Source organism: Chiloscyllium punctatum, chromosome 26 (assembly GCF_047496795.1).
Source record: "Chiloscyllium punctatum isolate Juve2018m chromosome 26, sChiPun1.3, whole genome shotgun sequence".
Taxonomy (NCBI): domain Eukaryota; kingdom Metazoa; phylum Chordata; class Chondrichthyes; order Orectolobiformes; family Hemiscylliidae; genus Chiloscyllium; species Chiloscyllium punctatum.
Window position 1 is genome coordinate 80,168,068 of NC_092764.1, and position 26,163 is coordinate 80,194,230.

General features: G+C 41.8%; 1 protein-coding gene across 2 annotated transcripts in view; it reads left to right on the forward strand.

Moving 5' to 3' along the window:
* Window positions 1-26,159, forward strand: part of fbxl8 (F-box and leucine-rich repeat protein 8) — a 30,614-nt gene extending 4,455 nt beyond the window's left edge. Inside the window, exons 1-3 of one of the 2 annotated variants that reach the window (XM_072547785.1) lie at window positions 9,512-9,622; window positions 18,522-18,733; window positions 23,983-26,159. In XM_072547785.1, the coding sequence (XP_072403886.1) occupies window positions 18,597-18,733; window positions 23,983-24,961 (1,116 nt within the window). In that variant the 5' untranslated portion in view covers window positions 9,512-9,622; window positions 18,522-18,596 and the 3' untranslated portion in view covers window positions 24,962-26,159. Of the gene's footprint in view, window positions 1-9,511; window positions 9,623-18,521; window positions 18,734-23,982 lie in introns of those variants that run through there. The other variant, XM_072547784.1, reaches the window with a different exon arrangement.
* Window positions 26,160-26,163: the final 4 nt, after the last annotated feature.

Sequence of the window (26,163 nt, forward strand, 5' to 3'; positions counted from 1 at the left end):
TCGGATGAAGCAGAGAGGCCACTTAAAGTCGGTGGGAGAGGCATTTGCTCAAGAGCTGTGAGTGAAAGATATAGGGTACAATACTTATCCTTCAGAAACCTGAATTTCTAATCTTCTGATCAATTCTGAGCCCTGAGTGTGGCCTTGTTCAGCTTTGCATCGGTTGGAGACAGAGAAGCCATTGGAAATCTGTCTAAGATTCTTCCAAGCTTGTGACTTAGTGTTCCTGTTCGCTCTTAAACATGAATCAAAAACAGCTGGCAACTGATGGTAATCAATTAGGTACTATGGAAAAGAAACCGATCACATTGGAAATGGAATTAGAGGTTTTACAACGGTTTGAGGCTGGAGAATGAGCAGTCACGATCGGCAGAGCACTTGGGCTGCCCCCTACGTCATTGAGAACAATTCGTAGTAATGCTGACAAAATCAAACACAGTGCACTAAGTGTTACACCAGTAAGTGCCAGCAGGATATGTTGGACCAGAAGCAGCATCATGGCGAGCATGGAAAGACACTCATAAGTCTGGATAAAAGACCAAAACCTGTCCAAGGTGTCTCTTAGTTTGATGGTCATCCAGGCAAAAGCCAGAAGCCTGTATGACGACTTGCAGAATGGGCAAGGTGCGGGTTCACAGTTGGAAAGTTTCACTGCTAGTCAAAGTTGTATCGGGCGCTTCAAGAGACGTTCCTGTTTGCATAACATTAAAGTGAGCGGTGAAGTAGCTATTACTAGTCCTGAAGGGGCTGATGTATTCCCTGCCCCTTTGAAAATAAATTTTGAAGAAGATGGTTACTCATCGAAACAAGCCTTCACCATTGATGGAACAGGGCTTTACCGGGGCATCTACATTCTCTGTGGCACATCTCCAAAGAGGAGAAGACTGAGTCTGCCAGCAACCACAGAGGATCTCGTGACGCTGTCCCTGAAATTCAGCATGTAGTCATGACTTCAGCAAGGGAAATGGGCTTTGATAAAGTCAAGGAGGCTGAGTGGGTGGAATTACAGGTGTTCCATGGAGAGGAATTGACTAATAAAAATGTAATTCAACTAAAGAGTCAACAAACTAAAGAAGAAGATTGCACTGAAATGGTGCCCCCGCTGGTTCTGTTAGCAAACCAATTATCAAAGGCTTTCCAGGTCATTGAAGAGGCATTGGAAATCTTCACTGAGGGTGACCCAAACAGAGAACGCAGCGCCAAAGTGAACAGGGCGATCAATGAGCATGTTAACTGCTACAGAGAGATCTACCGGCAAAAGAAAATGAAAACTATCCAAGAGTCCTTGGATAAATTTCTCAAGGTTGTTAATAACCCTGGCTCTTCATCTCACTATTTCCACCAAGACTGTCTGTTCAACCAACTCTTGCTCAACTCCGAACCAAAATCAGAGCATCTTCATTTATTGAGCTTCTATCTGCAGAGGGTGCCGGTATCTGTGAAAGAAAGTGGACCTTTCACAAAACATATGAACACAAGGATTAGAAAGAGCAATAGGCCATTTAATTACCTGAGCCTGCATCATCAAATGATGCTGATCTGATTGTCTGAACTTCATTTTCCTGTCTGCTGCACATGACCCTTGACTTCCCAGTTGATCCAAGTTGAATATAACAATCTTGAATACCTTCAATGATGTACCCTCTGTTCCCTCAGGAAAAGAATTACCCTTGAGATAAAGATTACTCCACATCTCGAACTTAAAAGCAAGACCACTATTTTTTTTAGAACTGTCATTTAATTCTAGACTCCCCCACGGGTTGGAGATGACCTCTCAGGATCTACTTTGTCAAGTCAGAGAGTCACAGATGTACAGCACGGAAACAGCCCCTTCAGTCCAAACAGTCCAGGCCAAACAGATATCCTAAATTAATCTAGTCCCATTTGCCAGCAACCAGCCCATATCCCTCCAAACCCTTCCTATTCATATACCCATCCAAATGCCTCTTAAATGTTGCAAATGTACCAGCCTCCACCACTTCCTCTGGCAGCTCATTCCACACGTACCTCCCTCTGTGTGAAAACGTTGCCCGTTAGATCTCTTTTATATCTTTCCCCTCTCACCCTAAACCTATGCCCTCTAGTTCTAGACTATTCCACCCTAGGGAAAAGGTTTTGTCTATTTATTCTAATATGCCTCTCCTGATTTTATAACTCTCTTTAAGGTTATCCCTCAGCCTCTGACATTCCAGGGAAAATAGCCCCAGCCTGTTCAACCTTAAATTGCAGGTGTTCCCTGGAGTGGAATTGACTAATGAAGATTTAATTTAATTCAAGCAAAGTTCAAATCCTCCAACCTATGCAACGTCCTTGTAAATCTTAGCTGAACCCTTTCAAGTTTCACAACATCCTTCTGATAGGAAGGAGAATAGAATTGCACGCAATATTCCAAAAATGGCCTAACCAAAGTCCTGTACAGTTGCAACATGACCTCCCAACTCCTGTACTCAATACTCTGACCAATAAAGGAAAGCATACCAAATGCTGCCTTCACTGTCCTATCTACCTGCTACTCTATTTTCAAGGAATTTTGAACCTGCACTCCAAGGTCTCTTTGTTCAGCAACACTCCCTAGAACCTTACCATTAAGTGGTAAGATTTGCATTCCCAAAATGCAACACCTCACATTTATCTGAATTAAACTCCATCTGCCACTTCTCAGCCCATTGGCCCATCTGATCAAGATCCCGTTGTAATCTGAGATAACCTTCTTCACTGTCCACTACACCTCCAATTTTGGTGTCATCTACAAACTTCTTATGCTGACATACAAATCATTTATATAAATGATGAAAAATAGTAGACCCAGCACCGATCCTTGTGGCACTCCACAGGTCACAGGCCTCCAGTCTGAAAAACAACCCTCCACCACCACCCTCTGTTTTCTACCTTTGAGCCAGTTCTGTATCCAAATGGCTAGTTCTCTCTGTATTCAATGAGATCTAACCTTGCTAATCAGTCTACCATGAGGAACCTTGTCGAACGCATTACTGATAGATCACAGCTACTGCTCTACCCTCCTCAATCCTCATTGAGATTTTTGAAGAAGTAACAAGCAGGTTTGTGAGACATGATTTCCCACACACAAAGCCATGTTGACTATCCCGATTCGGTCGTTGCCTTTCCAAATACATGTGCATCTTGCCCCTCAGGATTCCCTCCTACAACTTGCCCACCACCTAGGTCAGGCTCACTGGTCTAGAGTTCTTTGATTTGTCCTTACTACCTTTCTTAAACAGTGGCACCACGTTAGCCAACCTCAAGTCTTCTGGCACCTCACCTGTGACTATCGATACAAATATCTTTGCAAGCGGCCTCGCAATCACTTCCCTAGCTTCCCACAGAGCTCTAGGGTACACCTCATCAGGTCCTGGGGGTTTATCCACTTCTATGCATTTCAAGACATCCTCCTCTGTAATAAGGACATATTTCAAGATGTCACCATTTATTTTCCTACATTCCTTATCTTCCATGACCTTTTCCACAGTAAACACTGATGCAAAATACTCATCTCCCCCATCTCCTGTGGCTCCACAGAAAGGCTGCCTTGCTGATCTTTGAGGGGCTCTATGCTCTCCCTAGTTACCCTTTTGTTCTTAATGTATTTGTAAAAACCCATTGGATTCTCCTTAATTCTATTTGCCAAAGCTACCTCATGTCCCCTTTTTGCCCTCCTGATTTCTCTCTTAAGTATACTCCTACTGCCTTTATACTCTTCTAAGGATTCACTCGATCTATCCTGTCTATACCTGACATATGCTTCCTTCTTTTTCTTAACCAAACCCTCAATTTCTTTAGTCATCCAGCATTCCCTATACCTACCAGCCTTTCCTTTCACCCTGACAGGAATATACTGTCTCTGACTCTCGTTATCTCATTTCTGAAGGCTTCCCATTTTCCAGCCGTCCCTTTACCTGCGAACATCTTCCCCCAATCAGCTTTTGAAAGTTCTTGCCGAATGCCATTAAAATTAGCCTTTCTCCAATTTAGAACAACAACTTTTAGATATGGTATATCCTTTTCCACCACTATTTTAAAACTAATAAAATTAGGTTGCTGGCCCCAAGGTGCTCCCCCACTGACATCTCAGTCACCTGCCCTGCCTTATTTCCCAAGCGTAGCATAGGTTTTGCACCTTCTCTAGTCAGTACATCCACATACTGAATCAGAAAATGTTCTTGTACACACTTAACAAATTCATCTCTATCCAACACTATGGCAGTCCCAGTCTATGTTTGGAAAGTTAAAACCCCCTACCATAACCACCCTATTATTGTTACAGGTAACTGAGATCTCCTTACAAATTTGTTTCTCAATTTCCCTCTGACTATTAGGTGGTCTATAATACAATCCCAATAAGGTGATCATCCCTTGCTTATTTATCAGTTCCACTCAAATAACTTGCCTGGATGTATTTCCAGGAGTATCGTCCCTCTGTACAGTTGTAATGCTATCGCTTATCACAAATGCCACTCCCCCTCCTCTCTTGCCTCCATTTTTGTCCTTCCTGTAGCATTTGTATCCTGGAACATTAAGCTGCCAGTCCTGCCCATCTCTGAGCCATGTTTCTGTAATTGCTATGATGTGCCAGTCCCATGTTCCTAACCATGCCCTGAGTTCATCTGCCTTCCCTGTTAGGCCTCTTACATTGAAATAAATGCAGTTTCATTTATCAGTCCTATCTTGTCCTCTGCTTTGTCCCTGCCTGCCCTGATTGACTCACTTCTTTTCTCATCTGTACCTGTCTCAGATTGATCTCTTTCCTCACTATTTCCCACAAGGATCGGTGCTGGGTCCTCTACTTTTTGTCACTTATATAAAATGATTTGGATGCGAGCATAAGAGATACTGTTAGTGAGTTTGCAGTTTACACCAAAATTGGAGGTGTAGTGGACAGCAAAGAGGGTTATCTCAGATTACAACAGGATCTTGACCAGATGGGCCAATGGGCTGAGAAGTGGCAGATGGAGTTTAATTAAGATAAATGTGAGGTGCTGCATTTTGGGAAAGCAAATCTTAGCAGGACTTAGACGCTTAATGGTAAGGTCCTAGGGAGTGTTGCTGAAAAAAGAGACCTTGGAGTGCAGGTTCATATTTCCTTGAAAGTGGAGTCGTAGGTAGATAGGATAGTGAAGAAGGTGTTTGGTATGCTTTCGTTTATTGGTCAGAGCATTGAGTACAGGAGTTGGGAGGTCATGTTGTGGCTGTACAGGACATTGGTTAGGCCACTGTTGGAATATTGTGTGCGATTCTGGTCTCCTTCCTATCGGAAAGATGTTGTGAAACTTGAAAGGGTTCAGAAAAGATTTACAAGGATGTTGCCAGGGTTGGAGGATTTGAGCTATAGGGAAGAGGTTGAAGAGGCTGAGGTTTCCCTGGAGCGTTGGAGGCTGAGGGGTGACCTTATAGAGTTTTACAAAATTATGAGGGGCATGGATAGGATAAATAGACAAAGTCTTTTTCCTGGGGTCGGGGAGTCCAGAACTGGAGGGCATAGGTTTAGGGTGAGAGGGGAAACATATAAAAGAGACCTAAGGGGCAAGTTTTTCATGCAGAGGGTGGTACGTGTATGGAATGAGCTGCCAGAGGATGTGGTGGAGGCTGGTACAATTGCAACATTTAAGAGGCATGTGGATGGGTATATGAATAGGAAGGGTTTGGAGGGATATGGGCCAGGTGCTGGCAGGTGGGACTAGATTGGGTTGGGATATCTGGTCGGCATGAACGGGTTCGACCGAAGGGTCGGTTTCCATGCTGTACATCTCTATGACTCTAATTCTAAATCTGTGTATTTGCAAGTCTCGCAGCTTGACACCTGCATTTTAAAGTCTATTTGAATCAGTACAAAAGATAAGGCTGATGCATTTGCAACAGTCTTCAACCGAAAGTGCTCAGTAAATGATCTGATTTGGCTTGATGCAGAGGTCTCCAGCTTCATAGTTGCCAGTCATCAGCCAATTTGATTCACTCCATGTGATACCAGCAAAGTCTGTGGACCCTGACAACAATAACACTGAAGACTTGTGCTTGAGAACATGCCATAGCTTTAGTCAAGTTGTTCCATGACTTGGCACCTATCTGATCCATGTAGAAAAATGCCCAGGTACATCCTGTACAGAAAAGGCAGGCCAAATCCAACCCGGTCAATTACTGCCCTATCAGTCTACTGTTGGTCATTAATGAAGTGATGGAAGGTGTCATCAACAATGCTATCAAGCAGCACTTGCTTCGCAATAATCTGCTCAGCTCCTGCTTTCATTACAGCCTTGGCTCAAACATGGATGAAGAGCTGAATTCCAGAGGTGAGGTGAAAGTTGACTGCCTTGACCAAGTGTGGCATCAAGGAGATCTAACAAAACTGGAGTCAATGGGAATCAGGAGAAAACTCTCCAATGGTTGGAGTAAAATCTAATGCAAAGGAAGGTGATTGTGGTCGTTGGGAGTCAGACATCACAGCTCCAGGACCCCTCTGCAGAAGTGCTTCAGGGCAGTATCCTGGGCCCAAACATCTTCAGCTGCTTCATCGATGGCCTTCTGTCAATCATAAGGTGCAAAGTTTGCTAATGATTGCACAATGTACAGCACTATTTGTGACTCCTCAGTTGTTGAAGCAGTGATGTCCAAATGCAAAAGAACCTAGATAATACACAATTTTTGGCTGATAAATAACAAATAACATTTGCACCACACAACTGCCAGGCAATGGCCATCTCCAGCAAGAGAGAATCTAACTGTCACCCTTTGACTTCAATGGCATTACCATCACAGAATCTCCTATGTCAACACAGTGGCAACACAAGCAGGTCAGAGGCGAGGGATCCTGCAGCGAGTAATTCACCTAACTCCCCATAGCCTGTCCACCATCTACAAGGCACAAGTCAGGAGTGTGATGGAATTCTCTCTCCATTCGCTTCAATCATTGCAGCTCCAACAACACACAAGCTTGATACTATCCAGGGCAAAGCAGCCACTTGATTGGCATCTCACCCAAAAACGTTCACTCCCTCCATCACCGACACTCAGCAGCAGTGTGTACAAGTGTAAGTTGCACTGCAACAATTTACCAAGACTACTTTGAACACCACCTTCTAAAACCATGACCACAACTAGCTGAGAGGATGTGGGCAGCAGTTACACAAGAGCACAACTTCATGCAAGTTCATCTCCAGATGACACACCATCCTGACTAGGAAATATATTGATGTCCCTTTAGTGTCGCTGGGTTAAAATCTTAGAGTTCTCTGCCTAAGGCCATTGTGGAACCACCTACATTAAGCAGTGATTCAAGATGGTAGCTCACCACCACCTTCTAAAGGCCAGCTAAGAATCAGCTCTAAATGTTAGTGCAGCCAGCGTTGGCCACATCTTGTCAATGAATAAAAACAGAAGAATTTTATAACATTTCTCAAATTCTGCAATCCCATCTAAAAAACAATCACCTGCATCCTGAAGATGCCAACAAGAAAAGATGGAAACATTCCAGAACTGTCTGAACTTCTGACTTTCTCCAGGCTTTATTTTTACTTTAGATTTGCAGCAACCACGGTATTTTGCTGTTGCGTGAAGAAAATAGCTGGAATGGTTTGTCTTTTGTCTTTGTTTGTTGCCAAAGTAAAATTTTGTTTTTAGCAAAACACAGTCTAGATTCAGCGAAACAGAGGTAACCGAAACACATCACAACCTGAAAGTACTATTCAGGCCATTGATGCATTTTTTTAATATAGAATCCCTACAGTGTGGAAACAGGCCCTTTGGCCCCACAAGTCCACACCCACCCTCCAAAGTGTAACCCATCCCGACCCATTCCCCTACCCTATTATCCTATATTTACCCCTGAGTAATGCACCCAACCTACACATCCCTGAACACTATGGGCAATTTAGCCTGGCCAATTCACCTAACCCTGCACATCTTTTTGGACTGTGGGAGGAAACCGGTGCACCCGGAAGCAACCCACACAGACACTGGGAGAATATGCAAACTCCCCACAGAAATCGCCCAAGGCTGGAATTGAACCCGGTCCCTGGCGCTGGGGGGCAGCAGTGCTAACCACTGAGCCAGCCTAAATTGTTTCATTTCCATGGTTTTCCTCCAGTATCTGTTGCTTCTTTGAATTGTTTCAGCATTGCTTCCCTCTGAAAAGTGTCATCCTGAAGAATTGGAACTTTCACATTGACTGATCTACACTGCCGTGACCAAGGGCTCCGAAACAACCGAAGATTTCCATTTCCTTTTCCCACTGTGGGAGAGTCTACTCTAACATCGATATCATTGGGCCATTCATCAAAGCTCCTGCTGAACTTGCTTTTGCCCCGAAAGTGTCAATTATAAGCCTTTTTCAGTGCAAATAGTTAGCCTTCTTGTGGTACCTCATTAAACTCCAAGTGATCTTTAATTCTAGCAAGTCCTCACTTTTAGTTACCCTGCTGCATGTCATTTTGCTTTCACATTGCTTTACTTCTAAGGCCTCTTTTCTCAAATTGTATTAGCAGTTCCAGTCTCATTTTCTGAAGTTACTTTCCCTCTGTCCCCGCTTTACCTCCTTCCTTCTGATCTTAACTTGGGCTGCTCCCTTCCTCACTGTAGCTGGTCCTTTTCCCTGACTGCCATTTTGATTTCATACTGAGGGGCACGGTCTTGTGGTGGAAATTGCACCTCCCTGCACTGACCAACTTCTGTCATTTGATCTTGGTCAATCTAAACAAAATTATATTAGTTGCCTGGTTTTGAATTCTTTCAATAACAAAAGGTAATTTCATTGCCAACTAGTTGCTCCAGATGGGTCTCCCAAGGTTTGCCTCAATCTCTGATCAGGTTACCATTGTAGCCATCTTTGGCCCTTTCTAAAACTATTTGAGTCCATTGTGGTCTCTGGCATAACAATCAGATGATGGAAGTTAAAATTCAATCGTCCGTATTTACCACTATTGAAAGCAGATAGAGCGTTTCTCTAGCAAAAGTCATATCAACACCCATTATTAGTGTTTGTTTACTCTCCTGTCTTTGCCTCATTCTGCCTGTTTGTGACCATACTCCTAGTCGTCATCCTGAACTTTCAATTAATCATTAAAATGACCATTTGCTTTTCCTGAATATTCCACATTATCGTCTCGCTCCATCCATTCAAACTCTCTGGTCTACATGTTAGTCAAGTAGCTATCTGGTAATAAGCCTTTGGGTGTGTGCGCTGTATCACCTGCATCAAGTAATCTCACATTGCTACAATCTGAGTAGTCTTCCTCAGGACCCCGATTGAATAACACAAGAGCACTTGCTGTACAAATCATCTTGTTTGCTTCTAGTGAGTGGCTCAGATTGAAAGATTTGGCAGTTCATTCTGATTAATTGCAAGGAATGAATCTTAACAGTTTGATTGCCGTAATGATTAATGTCTTACCAGGGCTTCTGCTCTTCATGGTCCCTTATGGGAGAGTCAAGTTTTTGAGAGGAGCCTCAATGCTGCCTGAAGCAGGATGAACCTGTCAGCAGCCGAGACTGGCATGGGTCTGAATGGGCTCAGACCACCATCTGCTTTCATTGGCCTGATAGAACCTTACTGAACCTCCCTGGACAAAATTCACCGAGCCATTGCATAAGCCCAAACGAACAGCTTGCAGCTCTGGTTGGTATCTCAGCTGAGGTGTGCATGTTCGACAGAGACTTAATTGTGCAAAGTGTATGCTTAGTTTTCCAGCAAACCTGGGATGAAGCAGGGCTCCCAGGAGACCTCCGTGTTGCCAAGATTGTCTCAGTCTTCTGGATTACCTGCAGTTGCAGACACCTTTCTGTCAGAATCCCATCGTGGATTCAGAGCATTTACAAGGCATGACAGATCTGATCTTTACCGTTCAACAGATTCCGCAGTAATGAGGGAGGACTTTGTAGAAAGGTCTTCAAATTAGACCATCTGGACAGAGCTTAGAAATAAAAAAAAAGGGTTATTACCTTGCAGGAATTATATAGCAGGACTGCTAGCAGTCAGGAGAAAGTGAGGACTGCAGATGCTGGAGATCAGAGGGCTTTTGGCCAAAACATCGATTCTCCTGCTCTTCTGATGCTACCTGACCTGCTGTGCTTTTCCAGCATCACACTTTTCAACTCCCAGCAGTCAGAGGAATTTACAGGGGCCGAAACCTAAGGAAATCACAGAAAGGCGTGAGAGGAACAGGGTTATAATTGAAGGGAACTTCATTGTTTTCTCACATTAATTGTGATTGCCTTAGTCTGAAAAGATCAGATGGGAAGGAGTTTTTAAAATGCTTGCGGGAGGCCTTTTTTTTTGGTGCCAGTGTGCAGATAGTCCCACCAGAACTGTAGCGCTAGACCTAATCCTGGGGAATGAAGCCGTTCAAATGGTTAATATTTCAGTGGGTGAACATTTTGTGTCAAAGTTGAGGGAAGACAGATTTCAGTATCATTAGACAGGGGTCTGGCAAATATAGACCGGGAGCAGCGACTCACATTTTAAGTCTAATTTGTAAAGCGGGAGACTTTTAAAAATAGTATAGTGAGAGTACAGGGTTAGTGTATTCCTTTTGAGTAAAGGGCAAGTGCAGCAGGTGTTGGGAATCCTGGATTTAAAGGGATATTGAGCATTTTGTCAAGGAAAAAAAAGGATATACATGTCATATGCAGTGCCTCAAAAAAGAAGGCTCTTCAAAAGTATGGAGTATATGAAATTAGAAGGGCATAGAGGGGCCATGAAATATCTATGGTCGGTGAGAGCAAGAAAATCGTCAAGGTTTTTTGTATGTCAAGCGTGGGAGAATTACCAGGGGAACAGTGGGATCTATTAGAGACCAAAAGGGCAATCAGTGGATGTAGATGATGGCTTAATTGAATACTTCTCATCTGTATTCACAAAGGCAAAAAAACATTGTAACCGGGGATCTCAGGTTTGATTGGTGAGGTTCTGGAGCATGTTAAGAGTAATAAGTAGGAGATATTAGACTTTTTAAACAGGCTTACAGGTGCACAAATCCCAAGGCTGCTGTGGGAGGCAAGGGAGAGTTTGCTGGTGTCTTGGCAGTGATATTTAATACCTTGCTGGAGGATAGCTAATCTGGTTCATTTGTTCAAGAAGGGCAGCAGTATTAGACCAGGTAATTACAAACCATTTAGTCTGACATAACCAGTAGGGAAATCATTAGAAAAACTCTAAAGAATGGGATGAATCAGTATTTGGAAATGGAGGCATTGATCAGCGATTAATCAGTTTGGATTTTTTAGAGAAATATCTGGTCTGACGTTTTGAGTTTTTTTTTGGAAAAGATGACTAAATATGTTGATGAAGGTAGTGCAGTTGATGTGATTTTCATGGACTTCAGTAAGGTCTGTGACAAGGTCCCATGTGTAGGGTTGGAACAGACGTTAAGATCCCATGGGTTTCAAGGTAAGTTGACCAACTGGATTAAACATTGGCCTAACAGTAGGAGGCAAAGGTGATGATGGAGGGCTTATTTTGTAATTGAATGACTAGCATTGTACCACATGGCTTGGTACTGGGACCTTTGCTGTTTGTTTTTACATTAACAACTTGGATGTGAATGGTGAAGGTATAATTAGTAAGTTTGCAAATGACGTGAAAATTAGGGATGTTGTTGATAATGAGGAAGATGGTCTCAGGCTAGTGTCTGATATTGATCAGCTGGTAAATTGGGCAGAGCAATGGCAGATGAAGTTTAATTCTGACAGGTGCATGGTGTGGAATTTTTGGAGGTCTAATAAGGGAAAGACATATACAATGAATGGTAGGTCCTATGGAGTACTGAGGAACAAAGGGCCCTTGGTGTACAGGTCCATAGATCCCTGAAGGTGTCAGCACAGGTAGACAGGATGGTGAAGAAGGCATATGGAATGCTTTCTTTTATTAGGTGGGACGTAGAATATAGGAGCAAGGAAATCTTGTTACAACTTCATAAAATGTTAGTTAGGGCACAGTTGGAATACTGTGTGCAGTTCTGATTACCACCCTGTCAGAAGGACATGATTGCACAAGAGAACATGTAGAGGAGATTTATCTGAATGTTGCTTGGGATGAAAAGTCTCAGTTATGAGGAGAAACTGGATAGGCCGGGTTTGTTTTCCTTGGAGCAGAGGAGGCTGGGGTGGGGGGGCGGGGTTTGGGCACTGGGGTCGGGGTGGGGGGCGGGGGGCGGGGGGCGGGCAGCTCTGTTTGAAGTAAACAAACTTACAGCGTAAGTCGGTGAATCTCTTTCCCATGGCAGACATGTCGAAGACTAGAAGCTGTAAGTTTAAGGTGAGCAGCAAGTGGTTTAGGGAAGATATGAGAAAGAATTTTTCCCCCCAGATGTTGGTAGATACATGGACTGCACTACCTGAGAGAATACTGGAAGCGTACTCTCTCAAAGCTAAGAAACACCTGGATGAATATTTAAAATGCCAGGGCTGTGGACCAAGGCAGGTAAAGAAAGTGGCATTAGTGTAGTTTGGTGTTTGTTGATTGGCGTAGACATGGTGGGCTGAAGGGCCTAGTTCTATGCTCAGTGACTCTCCTGGATCTCATGGAATTACAGAAATGCCAGGAGCAAAACTAAGCTGTTTTCATTAGACTGTCAAAGGCCTTCAATTCAGTCCATTGTGAAAGTCTCTAGGAGCAATGTCCATGGACATGCATCAAGATTGTGCAGTTTTTTAACATGATATGACTGCCATTGTTCTCTGTGACAGACTGGAGTCTGATGCCCTTCCCATCGATGTGTTCTTGAACTCACCGCCTTCTCCAGCTTCCTAGTGACAATCCCAACCATGGTCAAGGATGCCCTCTCACCCAGCGTCTGAACTAAACACAAACTTGATGGGATTGTTCTCAAGCTCTCAAAGGCTGAAAGTGAAAATGGAAATCTTGCAGACGAAGACCTCCAGTGTGCAGCTTATTGTTATATCTTACTGTGCACGCAGGAAACCTCTGGGCCAGTCTTCAATTGGTCAAAGTCCCAAAATGAGCCCTACAGTTGAATCGGAATGGCAAGAAGACAATATCAGGGCGTGCTCCAAATCCACCTCGAGTAATCACTGAGGATCACTGGCAGCAACGGTTGATCACTTCAGCTCACTCAGTAGCCACATATCCTAGTCAGCAACCATCAGCACAGACATCCTACACAGAATACGTTGTCCACTATGGGACACTGCTCAAATATGTCAACACTGACCAGTAGCTGTAGACAGATACGAAGTCCTTCCGGCACTCCGGCCAAACTCGAGTGATATGTTGCCAATACCTGAGAAAGCTCTAGCCATACACTTAGCTGTCCTCGGACGATCATACCCAATATTCTCAAAGCACTTGAAGAAGATTGGCTTTGCCCTCTGTGCTGGAAAGGCATGTCCATGAGGGTGAGACCTGCTTGACAAAGCAGCAGTAAGTTTTCAAAGAGGGTGAATAATGGAGACTGAAGATGCAAGAGCCAAAAGAAAATTCAAGAAAGGCACACAATCCCTCATTTACTGTGGACTAATCAACAACTGAGTAATTACATATTTTAAAATTATTTTTGTAACTTGCACTAACTGCACCGTTTTCTCTTACATCCGTCTCTCTGTCTGTCTGTCCTCTGTCTATGGCTAGCATCCTCCTTACTTTGAAGGGCTGCCAATTGAAAGTTCCTGAAGTGAACTCTCTTTTGGATGGCCTCAAACAATTCCTGAGTGGGTGCCACTTTTTTCCCAAGGATCCCAGCCCCGAAGAAGCCTGCCCTTTTAAATAAAGCATTCAAACATGCAGGAGGAACAGTAACTAATGGTAGCTTTTAAAACAGGAGGATCATCACGCACATGAAAGCAAATTTGGATTGTGTCCATAATCTAATCAATGGCAACGATATCTTTCAACAATCTTGAGTTAATTCTTTGCATGGACCATGCTGGGATATTTCTCAAATTGTAGTCGCATTAGTCAATTATTCTTTTATGCAGGATTTCATTGGTCACAGCATGTTTCCTACACAAAGTCCATTGCTGAAAGGACTTCCAAGTGCTGTATTTGGGGCCACAAATTTTATGTGTTCACCCATGTCTTGTAACTCATCATTGGCAACTTAGCTTCCACGATCAGTCAGAACGTTACCTGGTGGCTCAAATCTAATTCATATTCATTTCCCCATCATCATCTCAGTGATAGCGCTTTTGTCCTTTCTAGGTATCATTGTCAAGATACTAAATCTAGTTGCCAATTTGACAGTGTATATTTGTCCTAACCTTCAGATACATGGGACCTACCTTATGTAAGTCAATTGTCAGTGGATGGTTAAAATTAGACATTGTGGCGTCCTCTCATACTTACTTTTAAAGTACAGGTTTTAAACTTCTCACTAATATCTTTTATCAGCCTCATATAGATTCATTAATCACCCCTGTATGGTTTAGCAGAGTGCTTCCCAAAGTTTTTCTCAATGTGGTCCTTACTGAGACTTTAAAAATTGCTGTGGTCAAAGGGTATGGAGAGCCAACAAGCTGTGGGAGCAGAAGAGCGATGAGAGACTGTGAGTGAGTGTTCAGAGTTTTATGTGAAGATTAAGCTTCAGTCTGCTCCTATATTTATGAAAACACATACCTCTCAGTTATAAGTCCCATTATCTGTGTGTAATTACACACAATTAACAGTTCAAAGGCACTAGATCCAAGAATCAAATGAAAGGTCTAGGCTCATGTCCCATTATGTGTCATAACATGTCCAGGGGGTCCACGTTAACACATTGGACAAACTGGACATCTTCAATAATAACGAAAGAAAGTCATAATGAAAAAACTAGGTAACAGTGTCCTCACTTTCAGCCACACAAAGTATTCTGATGAAACTAACAACTGCCATCATTATCCCAAAGAATTGAATTTTACACGATTGTTCAGAGGAAACATTGCTGTGAAATCAGCAAAGCTCACAATAATTTTCAAAAAGCAAAATATGTCAAAAGGCAAGAGCTACTTTAGAATAAAGTTAGGCGAATTTTACAAGTGTGATGGCTAATACTTGAGGCTAGATTAAGGGTGACCAGGACAACAGCAACTGGAGAACTCTGTGAAGCAATGCAAATGAAAAAGTATCAAAGTGAACTAGGATGACATGAAGAATTAAAGAAGAAGTAATTAAATACATTGACATTCAACTCTCTGAGGCTAGACCTTTACTTCAGTACTGCAAATGAAGAATTGACCGGGTTCAGATTGTCCCAATATAATTTCCTTGGCAAGTTCCTGAAGACAAAACTCGATGTTCCATAAGATGGTCATCTTGACAAGTGTCCGGATGAGGTGAAGAAGGTTGGGCACAAACCAGCAATAGAATTACAAAAGTAAACCTGCCAAAATGACTCATCAAAAAGAAATCCAGGACAGGATGTCATATACAAAAATTAATGGGATATTATAAAGTAATTAACCATAGTCTAGGGGGACCTTTGGCATCTCTCTCTCTCTCTCTCTCTCTCTCTCTCTCAGATCTGGTTACATAACACTGTAGGTGCATGAGCAAGGCACAAGACAGGCCTCCATGAACTATCACACATACTCCATTGGTACCATTTTGCATCAAATTCTTGCAATGTAGCAAAATGAGGTAATTGCACCATCACCCTCCCCACACACACAAACACACCTATCAAGCAGAAAGAATAAAAATGGTGGCTAATTTGAAAATTGACTTTTTGTTTCCAGTTTGACGAAATTAAATGGTTTGGAAAGTGATTGCAAACCACCTGATTCAAAGAGTTTCCGAGAATAATGTGCAGTACTAGAAAGTTGTCTGTGAAGGCGATGAGGAAATGTCTCCTGGTGACACATTAAGGAGGTCCAGTAGTTCCACACTGTCAGGGAAGAGTGACAATGCTGAAGTAATGCCATTTGGTTTGGAAATGCACAAGTAATTGGAATGCTAAATTAAATCCAGTCAGGATTGGAGCGAGTTCTGAAAATGTTCAAAATGATGGTAAGCAATTTGCTGACCTGCCACCTGGAGAAGTGACACCCGGGTTCCTGGATATGGAAACATTTCAGATGAGCTGTGTGCATGGGATGGACTCCATACTCTGTCAAAAAAAAAAATAGAGTTTCCTTTATACTTAAAGGAAATCCAGTTATTAAGTAATTTCTGAGACAGGAAGATATCTGGAATCCATGCTGAAATACAAAGTTGGCTTTGGAGAGCTGGAGAAGAGATTTACTGACCTCTAGTGGAGATCGAGACATCCACATCCACGTGTGATACTGAAAGGTGTTTCAAACCGAGCAGTAAAATTAACCAAAGAGGAGCCATCTAATTCCGACAACATGTGTGCACAGAAGAGGCCATGGTTGCTGTTCAAAATGAGCCAGGATCAAGCCAGCATGCCAATCAGAATGTCAAAGTGTTTAAAAAAAACTTGTAATACACAAAGAATGTGTTGGCCGCTCTGAATATCTGGAAGGGTGGAGCAAACTGAAACCTCAGAACAAGGTTTTTATCAGGGATGTTGTTTAAACGGTGTCTGATGGAGCTATTGAACTGAATTTGGCTTTGTAGTGTTGGTGTGTGCCATTTACCTTCTATTGAGAAGGAAGATATATTGCTGAATTGATAGTTCTGAATTCCGCGACAGTAGGACTATTCTAAATGACCTGAAAGTTGGTCTGATTGACAGTCGATGTGTAGAATTAAAGTGGACATAATAAGAACTTGAGTAAACCCAATTGTTTGTTAAAAATGAACCCAGATGTAGCAGTAGATGGTACTTGCAGCTGAGCTTAAGAACAGACGCTGTCAAGTTTTTACAGGGTCTGGAGGTACAGTCTTCCTCTTCTGCTGCTAGTATGAATTTGGTATTTTCAGGAGGGGTTTGTGATATGCAGCACCATTCAAATCGAAGAATTCTCACAAACTGCAAACGGTAAAGCCAAAGGAAAAGAAATAAAATTACTTTATCTTGAATAATATAAAAGCTGTAACATATATGCAGGGTTAAAGGCGAAATTTAAAATAAACTATATTTCTTTTTCTTAAAATTCACAATAATTAATCTTGGGGAATGAAACATCATGCTTATTAATTTTTCAGTACGAATGAGTTTCAACAATTAATTATGGGGAACTATTTAAATTGTACTTGATCTTGGTTGAACAAGACTTAAATGTTTCATTGACCTTAAGTGTAATACTCGCGGGTAATTAGTTTATTTTGACATCTTCACAGTGATTTCTGTATTAATGCAATAAATAAAAACTTTGGCACAACGGGCTTTGGAGAGGCCAGTTATCATTGACAGTAATTTTCAGGTTTCTGCATTTAGCTGCCCATGCACACAGACGCCAGAAGTGGCTGTTAGTTTTACCAAGCACTAACAAGGTTAGGTGCTTAATAAAAACAGAAAGAACTGCAGATGTTGGAAATCGGAAATAAAAACGAATTGCTGGGAAAACTCGGCAGTCCTGGTAGCATCTGTGCAGAGAAATCAGAGTTAATGTTTCGGGTCCAGCGACCTTGCCTCAGAACTCAGACATTAGATGCTTAATTCTGCTACAAACTTGTAAAAGTCTGATGTAACCTGATCTAATTCATTAATAAAAACAGGAGAAAGTGAGGACTGCAGATGTTGGAGATCAGAGTCAAAAGGTGTGGTGCTGTGCTTTTCCAGCACCACACTTTTTGACTCATTAATAAAAACAGAAAATGCTGGGGATTGCCAGTATCCGCATGTTTTGTTTTTATTTAACTTATTATTAACTCTGTTTCTCTTTTCACAGATGCTATTCTGTGCTGCTGTATTTATATTAAATTAAATTTGGATGGTATAAAATAATAACTTGCCAACTACAAAGGGGTCACGTTACAGTGCAGCCACTTGGATTTGGAGAGATAGCACACAGGGATTTTTGATGATGTTTAATCTTAATCTTTTAGGAATAGATTGAACTGAAATTGGTCAATGTGTAATTTCCTGAATGTGTGCTACCAGGATGGAAACTTGTTCTTTGGGCCCATTTTCAGAAAATCTGTATACACTCCCTGTTGATGAACTTTAGTCAGAAGATCATGAGATCACATCTCTGGTTTTCCAGTAGCCAATCACAAAGGGCGAAGTTCCAACTTTGCAACAAACATTCTCGATTTCATCATCAGAATAAATATGTCACATGAGCATAGATAAAGTAAGACCATTTACCTTTTTGGCTTTGAGTTATTTATGTCTGGTACTTATTACATTTTATTCATATAGGATCAGATTCAACAGTGGATAACATTCTTGGAAGAGTCACAAGATTAATGAATAGGGTCAGGACAACTCCAGCAGATTGCAAAAATGCTGTTCAAGTCTAACAATGTGCCTGTCAGCTAGGAATGTAGAGCACCCATCAACTGAATTAAAACCTGCCAACTGCTCTTAGTAGGTATTGCTTAGTCCTGGGTGTTTTAGACTTGATGAAATTGTCTGTGCAGACTTAGTTTCTTACTCTGTGGAACGTCTTCTATAAGGTTCAGACATGGTTGGGAAACAGTTATGCAGTAATGAATGTTCTTTTTGTTTAAGGCACTCCCGTGCACCGTTGTTACCTCCCAAAAAGTCAAGTTTGTGTTGAACAAGCAGGAAGACTAAACCAAATGAATGGAAATCCCTGAGGAGGTCTTGGCCTTGATATTTTCCTACCTGTTGGTGTGTGAAAGGCACTCAGCCTCACAAGTCTGCAGAAAATGGGCAGAGGCTGTTACTTCTCCTGCTGTGTGGTATTACACTGTAGTGAGGTGAGTAGATATTCTGTTGCATTCGTCTGTCTGGTGATTAGTAGCCATTGCTTATAGTACCTGTTGCAAATAATCCTTGCAGTGCTGGGCATGAATATTTCATTGGAGTTGAATAATAACATTGCTGGGGCATGGATTTTGAGTTAAGGGCTGGGGATTAGTGGACCCTGGCATTTGATTTACCTAGTTGTTCTAGCTAGTTATATGTAGTCATTTAGTCGAAATGGATAAAATATGGAGAGATGGAATACAGGAGGAAGCCATTCAACTCATTGTATCTGCGCCAACTTTTGATAAAAACTGTCCAATGTTCTGCTCTTTCCCCATAGTCCTGAAATGTAAATCTGCATCCCATTACCTTTGAAAGTGACAATTGAATCTGCATAGTCCACCCTTTTAGATAAGGCATTCCAGGTCAGAACAAGTTTTGTTGTGTTCTTGGAAACTTTAGAGATGGAAGAGTGGAGATGGTCAAATCAACACACCTTTAGGACGGATATAACTGTGTTGAATGCAGTGCAGTCAAGATTCACTAGGTTGGTTCCAGGAGTGAGACGATTGTCTTGTTAAGAAACTGAGAAAATTGGGTCTATATTCTCGAGTTTACAAGAATGAGAGATGATCCATTGAAACATAGAAAATTCTGAAGGGGCTTCACAGAGTAGGCACTGAGAAACTGTTTCCACTTGACTGGGGAACATAGAGGCGCAGGCTCAGGCTGAGGGGTCAATCATTTCAAACTGAGATGAGGAAAGATTTCTTCATTCAATTTCCGGAATTCTCTATCCTAGAAAGTTGAGGAAGATGATATTTAAGAGTGGGATAGACAGATTTTTGATTTCCTCACATAATCAAAGGAAATGGACAGTGGGTGAAAGTTGATGTCTCAAGTGAGTCATTGTTGCACTGAAAGATGCAGCAGGTTCACTGAGCTCTATGCTCCTTTCCTGTTCTTATATCTTGTAGTTCTGTGCCACTTCAGAGGAAGTACTTAAAATATTGGCAGCAACTGTGGTCTGCTGTTAGCTGCAGCTCAGGATAGAGGGAGTTTGGTGATGGAGGCCTAGCAGCCCTAGGCCACGCCAGTGGCTGACAGCCTCCAGGCTCCTACTAGACTTTGCTGTCAGTGATGGACACATCTACCCCCTTGGTATATCCCAGTGCTGACCCCAATGAGCCTGAAGATGGGCACAGGATAATGTCAATTGGCTACCTGCTGCTGTTGGAAGGGTAGGTTCGACAGGTACTGACCAGCCTCTAGGAAGATCTGACTCTGACCTGATGCCTCAGTATCACCTTGAAACCTGGAAATTTTTTGCCCAAAACACCAGCTATAAAAAAGCAGCTTTTTCACTGAAACTGCAACAGTGAATATATATATATATATATATATATAGAAAGAGAGAGAGAACTGGCATATTCCAACTTGGCAATGGGACTGTTATCACAGAGTCATATTTGGCATCTTGAGGTGACCCATGGCACAAAACACCTTGCGTAGCAGCACATCAAAGGCAGCATTTTCAAATCCATCTGAATCACTGTGGATTTCTTTGTTCAACAATGCAAATATTAGTTTTGCTGTTTTGATTGCAACTAACATTAGGAGTTACTGCTTCAACTCTCTGATCCACCCACACCTGCAAGTTAACATACTGCCTGTGCCTGGGGCAGCCTTAAGGTGAATGTACATTTGTTTGAAGGGAACTCTTGCCTAGGAAAGATGTGTGCAATGTATACACCGTGACCTGGTCCCCTCTGCTTGGTCTGGAATATCTACCCTGAGCTTTCTAGCCTCAAGGACCTGAAACTGTCACACCTTAATATAACTGGCATTGCTGAGCTCAAAAAAGTTCTTGTAAAAATATTTTTTTTTAATTTGCTGTGTGCAGGTGAGTGGTAACCAAAATGGGTGTGATGGGGGCATCGTGTGGACATTTTTCATTAAAAATTACAGACTTGAGGAAAGTGAAATAAACCAGGGAAATTGCAGTTACGCTGTTTGGTGGCAATGTAAAGGAGAGTGACTATTCAGTGAAATGGAGTGATTTACATGATCTTACCTCCAGGGTGTATTTTAGGAATGCAGTAAAGTAAGGACAATTTCACTAGACTCCACTCTGCGTTTCAAAGCTTATCTGTAAAAGCATGCAACGAGTTGGTTTGGCAGATGATTGGCTTAAGAAGTTCTGCAAGTTTTGAAAGTTTAAAAAAAAGTTGATGAATGTTTCAGCAAACAGCAGAAGTGCAGCTTGAGAGCTCCGGTTGGGAAATTTTGCAAGTTCCACATCATTTATTGCTCCCAAAGGGAATATTTTTAAATGAAGTGCGAGTAACGTCAGGTAAACTTAACGAGGAAATACCAAGTCTATAGAGCTGTAGAAGAGACAAACAGCACACGAATAAAGAGTAGTTCAGAAATAGGAGGGTTCAGACTGGAACGAAATGCAGAGCAGATTAAGACTTGTTTGGAATGCATGCAAATAAGGTCAGTGAGCCATCAGCGCAGTTACACAAGGGATTATCATGTCAGGTAAAAAGCTGTTGTAGGACCAGGGAGATGACTGGTGGTAAATTTTAACCTGAGGGTTACTATGCCACAAGCAAGGGGCAAGGTTGAGAAGGTGGGATCATTAAAGTAATGATTAAAATACCCATTAAAGTAATGGATGATGTCTCTGAGGGTTCAATGACAAACCTATTTGGTTAGACTTTAAGGACCAAAATAGGGGCTATCCTCCAATTGAGACTTTGCTGTAGGCCACTGAGTAGTGGGAAGGAGATATTGGGGCACATCAGCAGATAAATTACAGAAAGCTTCAAAAAGTTTAGAATGGTGTTAATAGAAGACTTTAGTCATCCTAATATGACCTGGGTATGGGGCAAAGAGTGAAGTAGATAGAGTCCTGCATATTTTGGTGGGGAAGCATTTAGGAAGCAGTGGTCACAATATTAATATATCCAGAATAGTTATGAATAAGGACAGGGAAGAATCTCATGTGAAAGTACTCAACTGATGGATAGCTGGTATTGATTTGAAGAAAGATCTGACACAAGTGGATTGGAAACAAAGGGCGGGTAACAAAAATAGTCAAAGAGCAGTGGAAGACCTTCAAATAGGAGCTAGTTCAGGTGCAGACTAAATACATTCCCATGAGGGACAAAAGGCATCCAATGCTAGAGCTCTGTGCCAATTGTAAATAAGGTATTTAAAATGAAACTGATAAAGGAGGCTTATAATATTATCTAAGCACTTTGTATCTACATTCACAAAAGAAGTTGTCAATAAAGCAGAGGCTGATAGAGAAATCTAGACAAGATGAAACAGTTAAAGTGGAAGTACTTAAAAGATTGGTAGTGCTGATAGAAAATTCTCCAGAATAGATAGGAAATACCTAGCTTACAGAAGGAAGTAAGGTTGGAAATTGCATAGGGTCTTGCCCCTTTAGATATGGGAAAGCTACTAAAAGACTAGGAGATTGCAAACGCTAGACAAGAGAAGGATGAGCTCAGCAAATACAGGCCAGCTAGGCTAATGCAGTGGTGGTGAAACTTACACTGATTATAATCCAGGATCTTGAAGTGACTTGGAAAACTACACAACATAAAATGAAAATCAGTATAGACTTTTAAAAGCACATTGTATTTGACTGTCTTGCTTTATTTGATAAGCAACAGAGAATGTTGATGAGAGCATTACAGCTGACATTATGTGTATGAACTTTCAAAAGGCATTTAGTAAAGTACTACATAATAAAATTACTGGCAAAATGTATATGTGTGATTACAAGAGCAGTAGCTGTGGTGGATACAATATTAGCTAGCACTCTATTGTTCTAATTATAAAGCTAATCGTGCTGTATACTTCTCAATCTGAACAGCCACTTTCAAAACTGTCATGACAGTTATTTGAAGGGAAATGTACCATCCTGTCCCCCAGGGGTCAGCACTTCTCTAAACTTCGGTATGTTGGATGTATTTTAAAAGTTTAGAAATGAATCATAACTTGAAAATGTAGTGGTCAGTGAGATGAATAATCTTGATTTGGAGGTGCTGGTGTTGGACTGGGGTGTACAAAGTTAAAAATCACACAACCCCAGGCTATAATCCAATAGGTTTATTTGGAAACACTAGCAGGATAGTGACAGACTTCAGTATGACACACAAACTGGTTAAATGGACTGAAGAAATTTAATACAGAGAAGTGTAAGTTGTTAAATCTTGACAGGAAGAACAAGGAAAATAGTTAAAACAAATGGGACAGTTTTAAAGAAGTTGCAGAAACAAAAAGGCTTGTTGGTGTATGTTCACAGATCTTTGAAAGTGGCTGTTCAGATTGAGAAGGTATACAGCACAGTTAGCTTTATAATTAGAAGAATAGAGTGCTTGTGCAACAATTTGGGTTAAACTTTTGTAAAATAATGTTAAACCCCAGTGCATGTTAGAAAGTGTAGCAAAGACTTAGAGAGCTGGAAGAAGAGATGTACTCAAAATGCCGTCAGGGATGTGGGACTTCAGTGGAGACTTGACATATTACCTTTTGAGCGGTGGAGACTGAGGGGAGATTTGACAGGTGTTCAAAATCATGAACAATTTTGATAAAGTAAATTTGAAGAAACCGCATCCAATTGGAGAAGGATCAGCAACGATGGAAACAAATGTAAGAGGCAACATGAAAGGAAAACTGTTTAATTCACAGTCTGAACGGATGGTGGAAACAAATTCAATTGTACTGTTCACAAGGGAATAATGGATAATGTTAAGAAACCGGGAACTGTGTTAATTGGATAGCTCATTCAGGGGCTAGCACAGGTATGATGAGTTGAAAGGCTGCATCATTCTAGGTACATGTGGCTATTGTGTTTAATTATGTGCTTTTTGGTGTCAGTCCAGAGGGAAAAGTTGGAGTATTCATTGGGTGAAGTGAAGTCTGTATCTGTGGCTCCATTTAATCCTTTTTCATTCCATGTTCACATCCAACATGCTGGATCAGTGTTTGTGCATGATCCTGAAATGACACTGCTATCTTCTATAACCACATTTTTGAGATGATTAAATCCTTACTAAGCTCCAATTTGATCCTTGCTCACAGCAGTCAATGCTAGAGCAGCCACCAAATGCACATAGTCTTAGGATGATGTAGTCTAGGCTTACAGCAGGATGATATTTAATTCACCATTTTGTCTCTGGATTGTGCATTGTTCACGTGGTATCTTTGTACTGACTGTTTGCTGTACTTTTGCTATCAGGTGTGACTCTGGAGCGGAAAATGATCAGAATGTGCGTGCGTGCCATCGGTTCCAGTGTCATATCAAATATCTGAAGATCTTGTGCAATCAGTCTTTAGAAGCAAATCGCAAGAACTTTATCCAAATTCTACACAACTTGTCGGAATCGGCAACGGATCTGTTGGGCCTCTCCGTTGTGTGTATTGGTGAAAACCCTTACTTCTATTCCGGGCAAGACTTGCTGCAAAGTGTCAAAAGTGTATTTAAAGCAGCCTCCTATCTACATCTCCGGCACATTGACCTCCGAGAAATGCCGTTCACTTTGGATGATGGCATTGTCCAAATTGTCACCAGCAGAAGTCCCTCTCTGGAGAGTCTCTTCATCAACAATAAGACGCTTGTATGTAAGGTGACTTCTGAAACCCTTCAGGAGGCCCTGAGGAGTTGCCCGAACCTGTCTGCTCTGGGATTGTTTTATGCAAGCCTGACAGAAAATGTCGTGGCTGAGCTCCTGAATGCCAAGCGTCCGCCATTCAAACTCCTTCAGCTACACTGCGAGCGCATGGATAAATACAATCCAACTATCTCAGCTGATGTGTGGCAAGCTCTGACAGAGAGATACCCAACTCTTTCTGTGGACATCGAGCTGGACCATACAGTCCCTGCTAAGAAAATACCCCAAATCCTGCAGCCTACTATCCCAGTGGCCAGCCTAGAATTAAGCACCTTTACGTTTATGGTGGAGCAAGTCAACTTTATCTCTCAGAACTATCACAACACGTTAAAAAGGATTGTTCTGCAAACAACGTCCTCTGATGAACTGAACCGGGCCTTGATGAGACTGGCATCTTGCTGCTTGTCTTTGGAAGAGATTCATTGCTACTGTGTGGTGTCCGTAGATGTTGTGCAAGCTTTCGTTCTCCACTGTCCCAGACTCTGCAAGTACACACTGAAAACCTCCAAAGAGCCACACCCATGGCTCCCAGCAATTCTACGATGAACTTGGGAGTTGAGCTGCATGACCAAAGTTGTCTTCTGACAGTGAATAATCATCTATTGATGCTGTTCTATTCAACCTGAAGAATATGCACAGGCCCTGTTTTACAGGGTGCCCTCCAAGGAGAGGTCTCAATATTTTGAAAATGGAAAGGTCTCAACTTGAAACAAAAAGATGTGATGGAATGAAAGGCATTAGCAAATGGAAAATTTACAGCTTCTGAAAAACAAACAGCCTTAAAAAACATTGTAGTGCACAACAACTGATGGACAATTGTCTCCTAATCCCAACCCATGTAAAGACACATGGTAGTGTCTCTGGTCAGGCCCATTCTACACTCTGGCATCCTGTTCAGTAAGCAAACTCTCTCCTGAACCTTCTAAACACACCAAACCATTTGAGTTCATCAGAGCATTTGGATCTCAATAAGAAATTACATTGTGCCCCAAGGCCCCAAGGTCACACTGGGCCTGCACAGCCTTTTTTTTGTAGGCCCATAAATTGCATATTTTAATTTCACTATTGGTATTCCTTTACAAGGCCACTGGAGGACAGCTGGTTTGGAAACTAAGGAGCTGGTTTCTGTACAGATGGGAAGCCTCTTTCACATAACAGTCTTCAGAGGGTATAAAGGAAAGCAGAGGGGCAGGACAGTATAAAACACAAACGGCAAAACAGACCTAACCAGCACTTGGGTTGCCAGGTAGATTGCTGCATCACTCAATTCTATAGTTCCGAGCCACTTTAATACAAAGATGTGACTAGATTAAATTCCTGTGGTATTTATAACTACATATTTCAAAGTTTCACTCTCTCCTTATACACCTGGCATCTTTGCCTTTCTCATTAACTTTTAATTTTGAAGTGTACAAGGATTTGTCCGGACCCACATCAGCAGTGTCCAGAAATTGCATGTCTCGGTGTGGGCATTGGCGGTACTTTTTTTAAAAAAAGGTCACTTTCTTTTTCAAAAACATAAGACACTATTATCTTTTGAAAAGTTTATTTTGGTGATCTTTTGGAAGTGTTAGCAGAGCTGTGAATACAGTCAGCACTGCCACAATCTTCAGTTTTGTAAAATGTATTGTTCCTGATTATCACTGTTAACAGTACAGAGAGCCGAACGAAAAGCCGAAATCTATAAGCTGTTTTTTTTCTATAACTTTGCAATAAGAATTAAAGTCACTTCATGACTCTTAAATGCA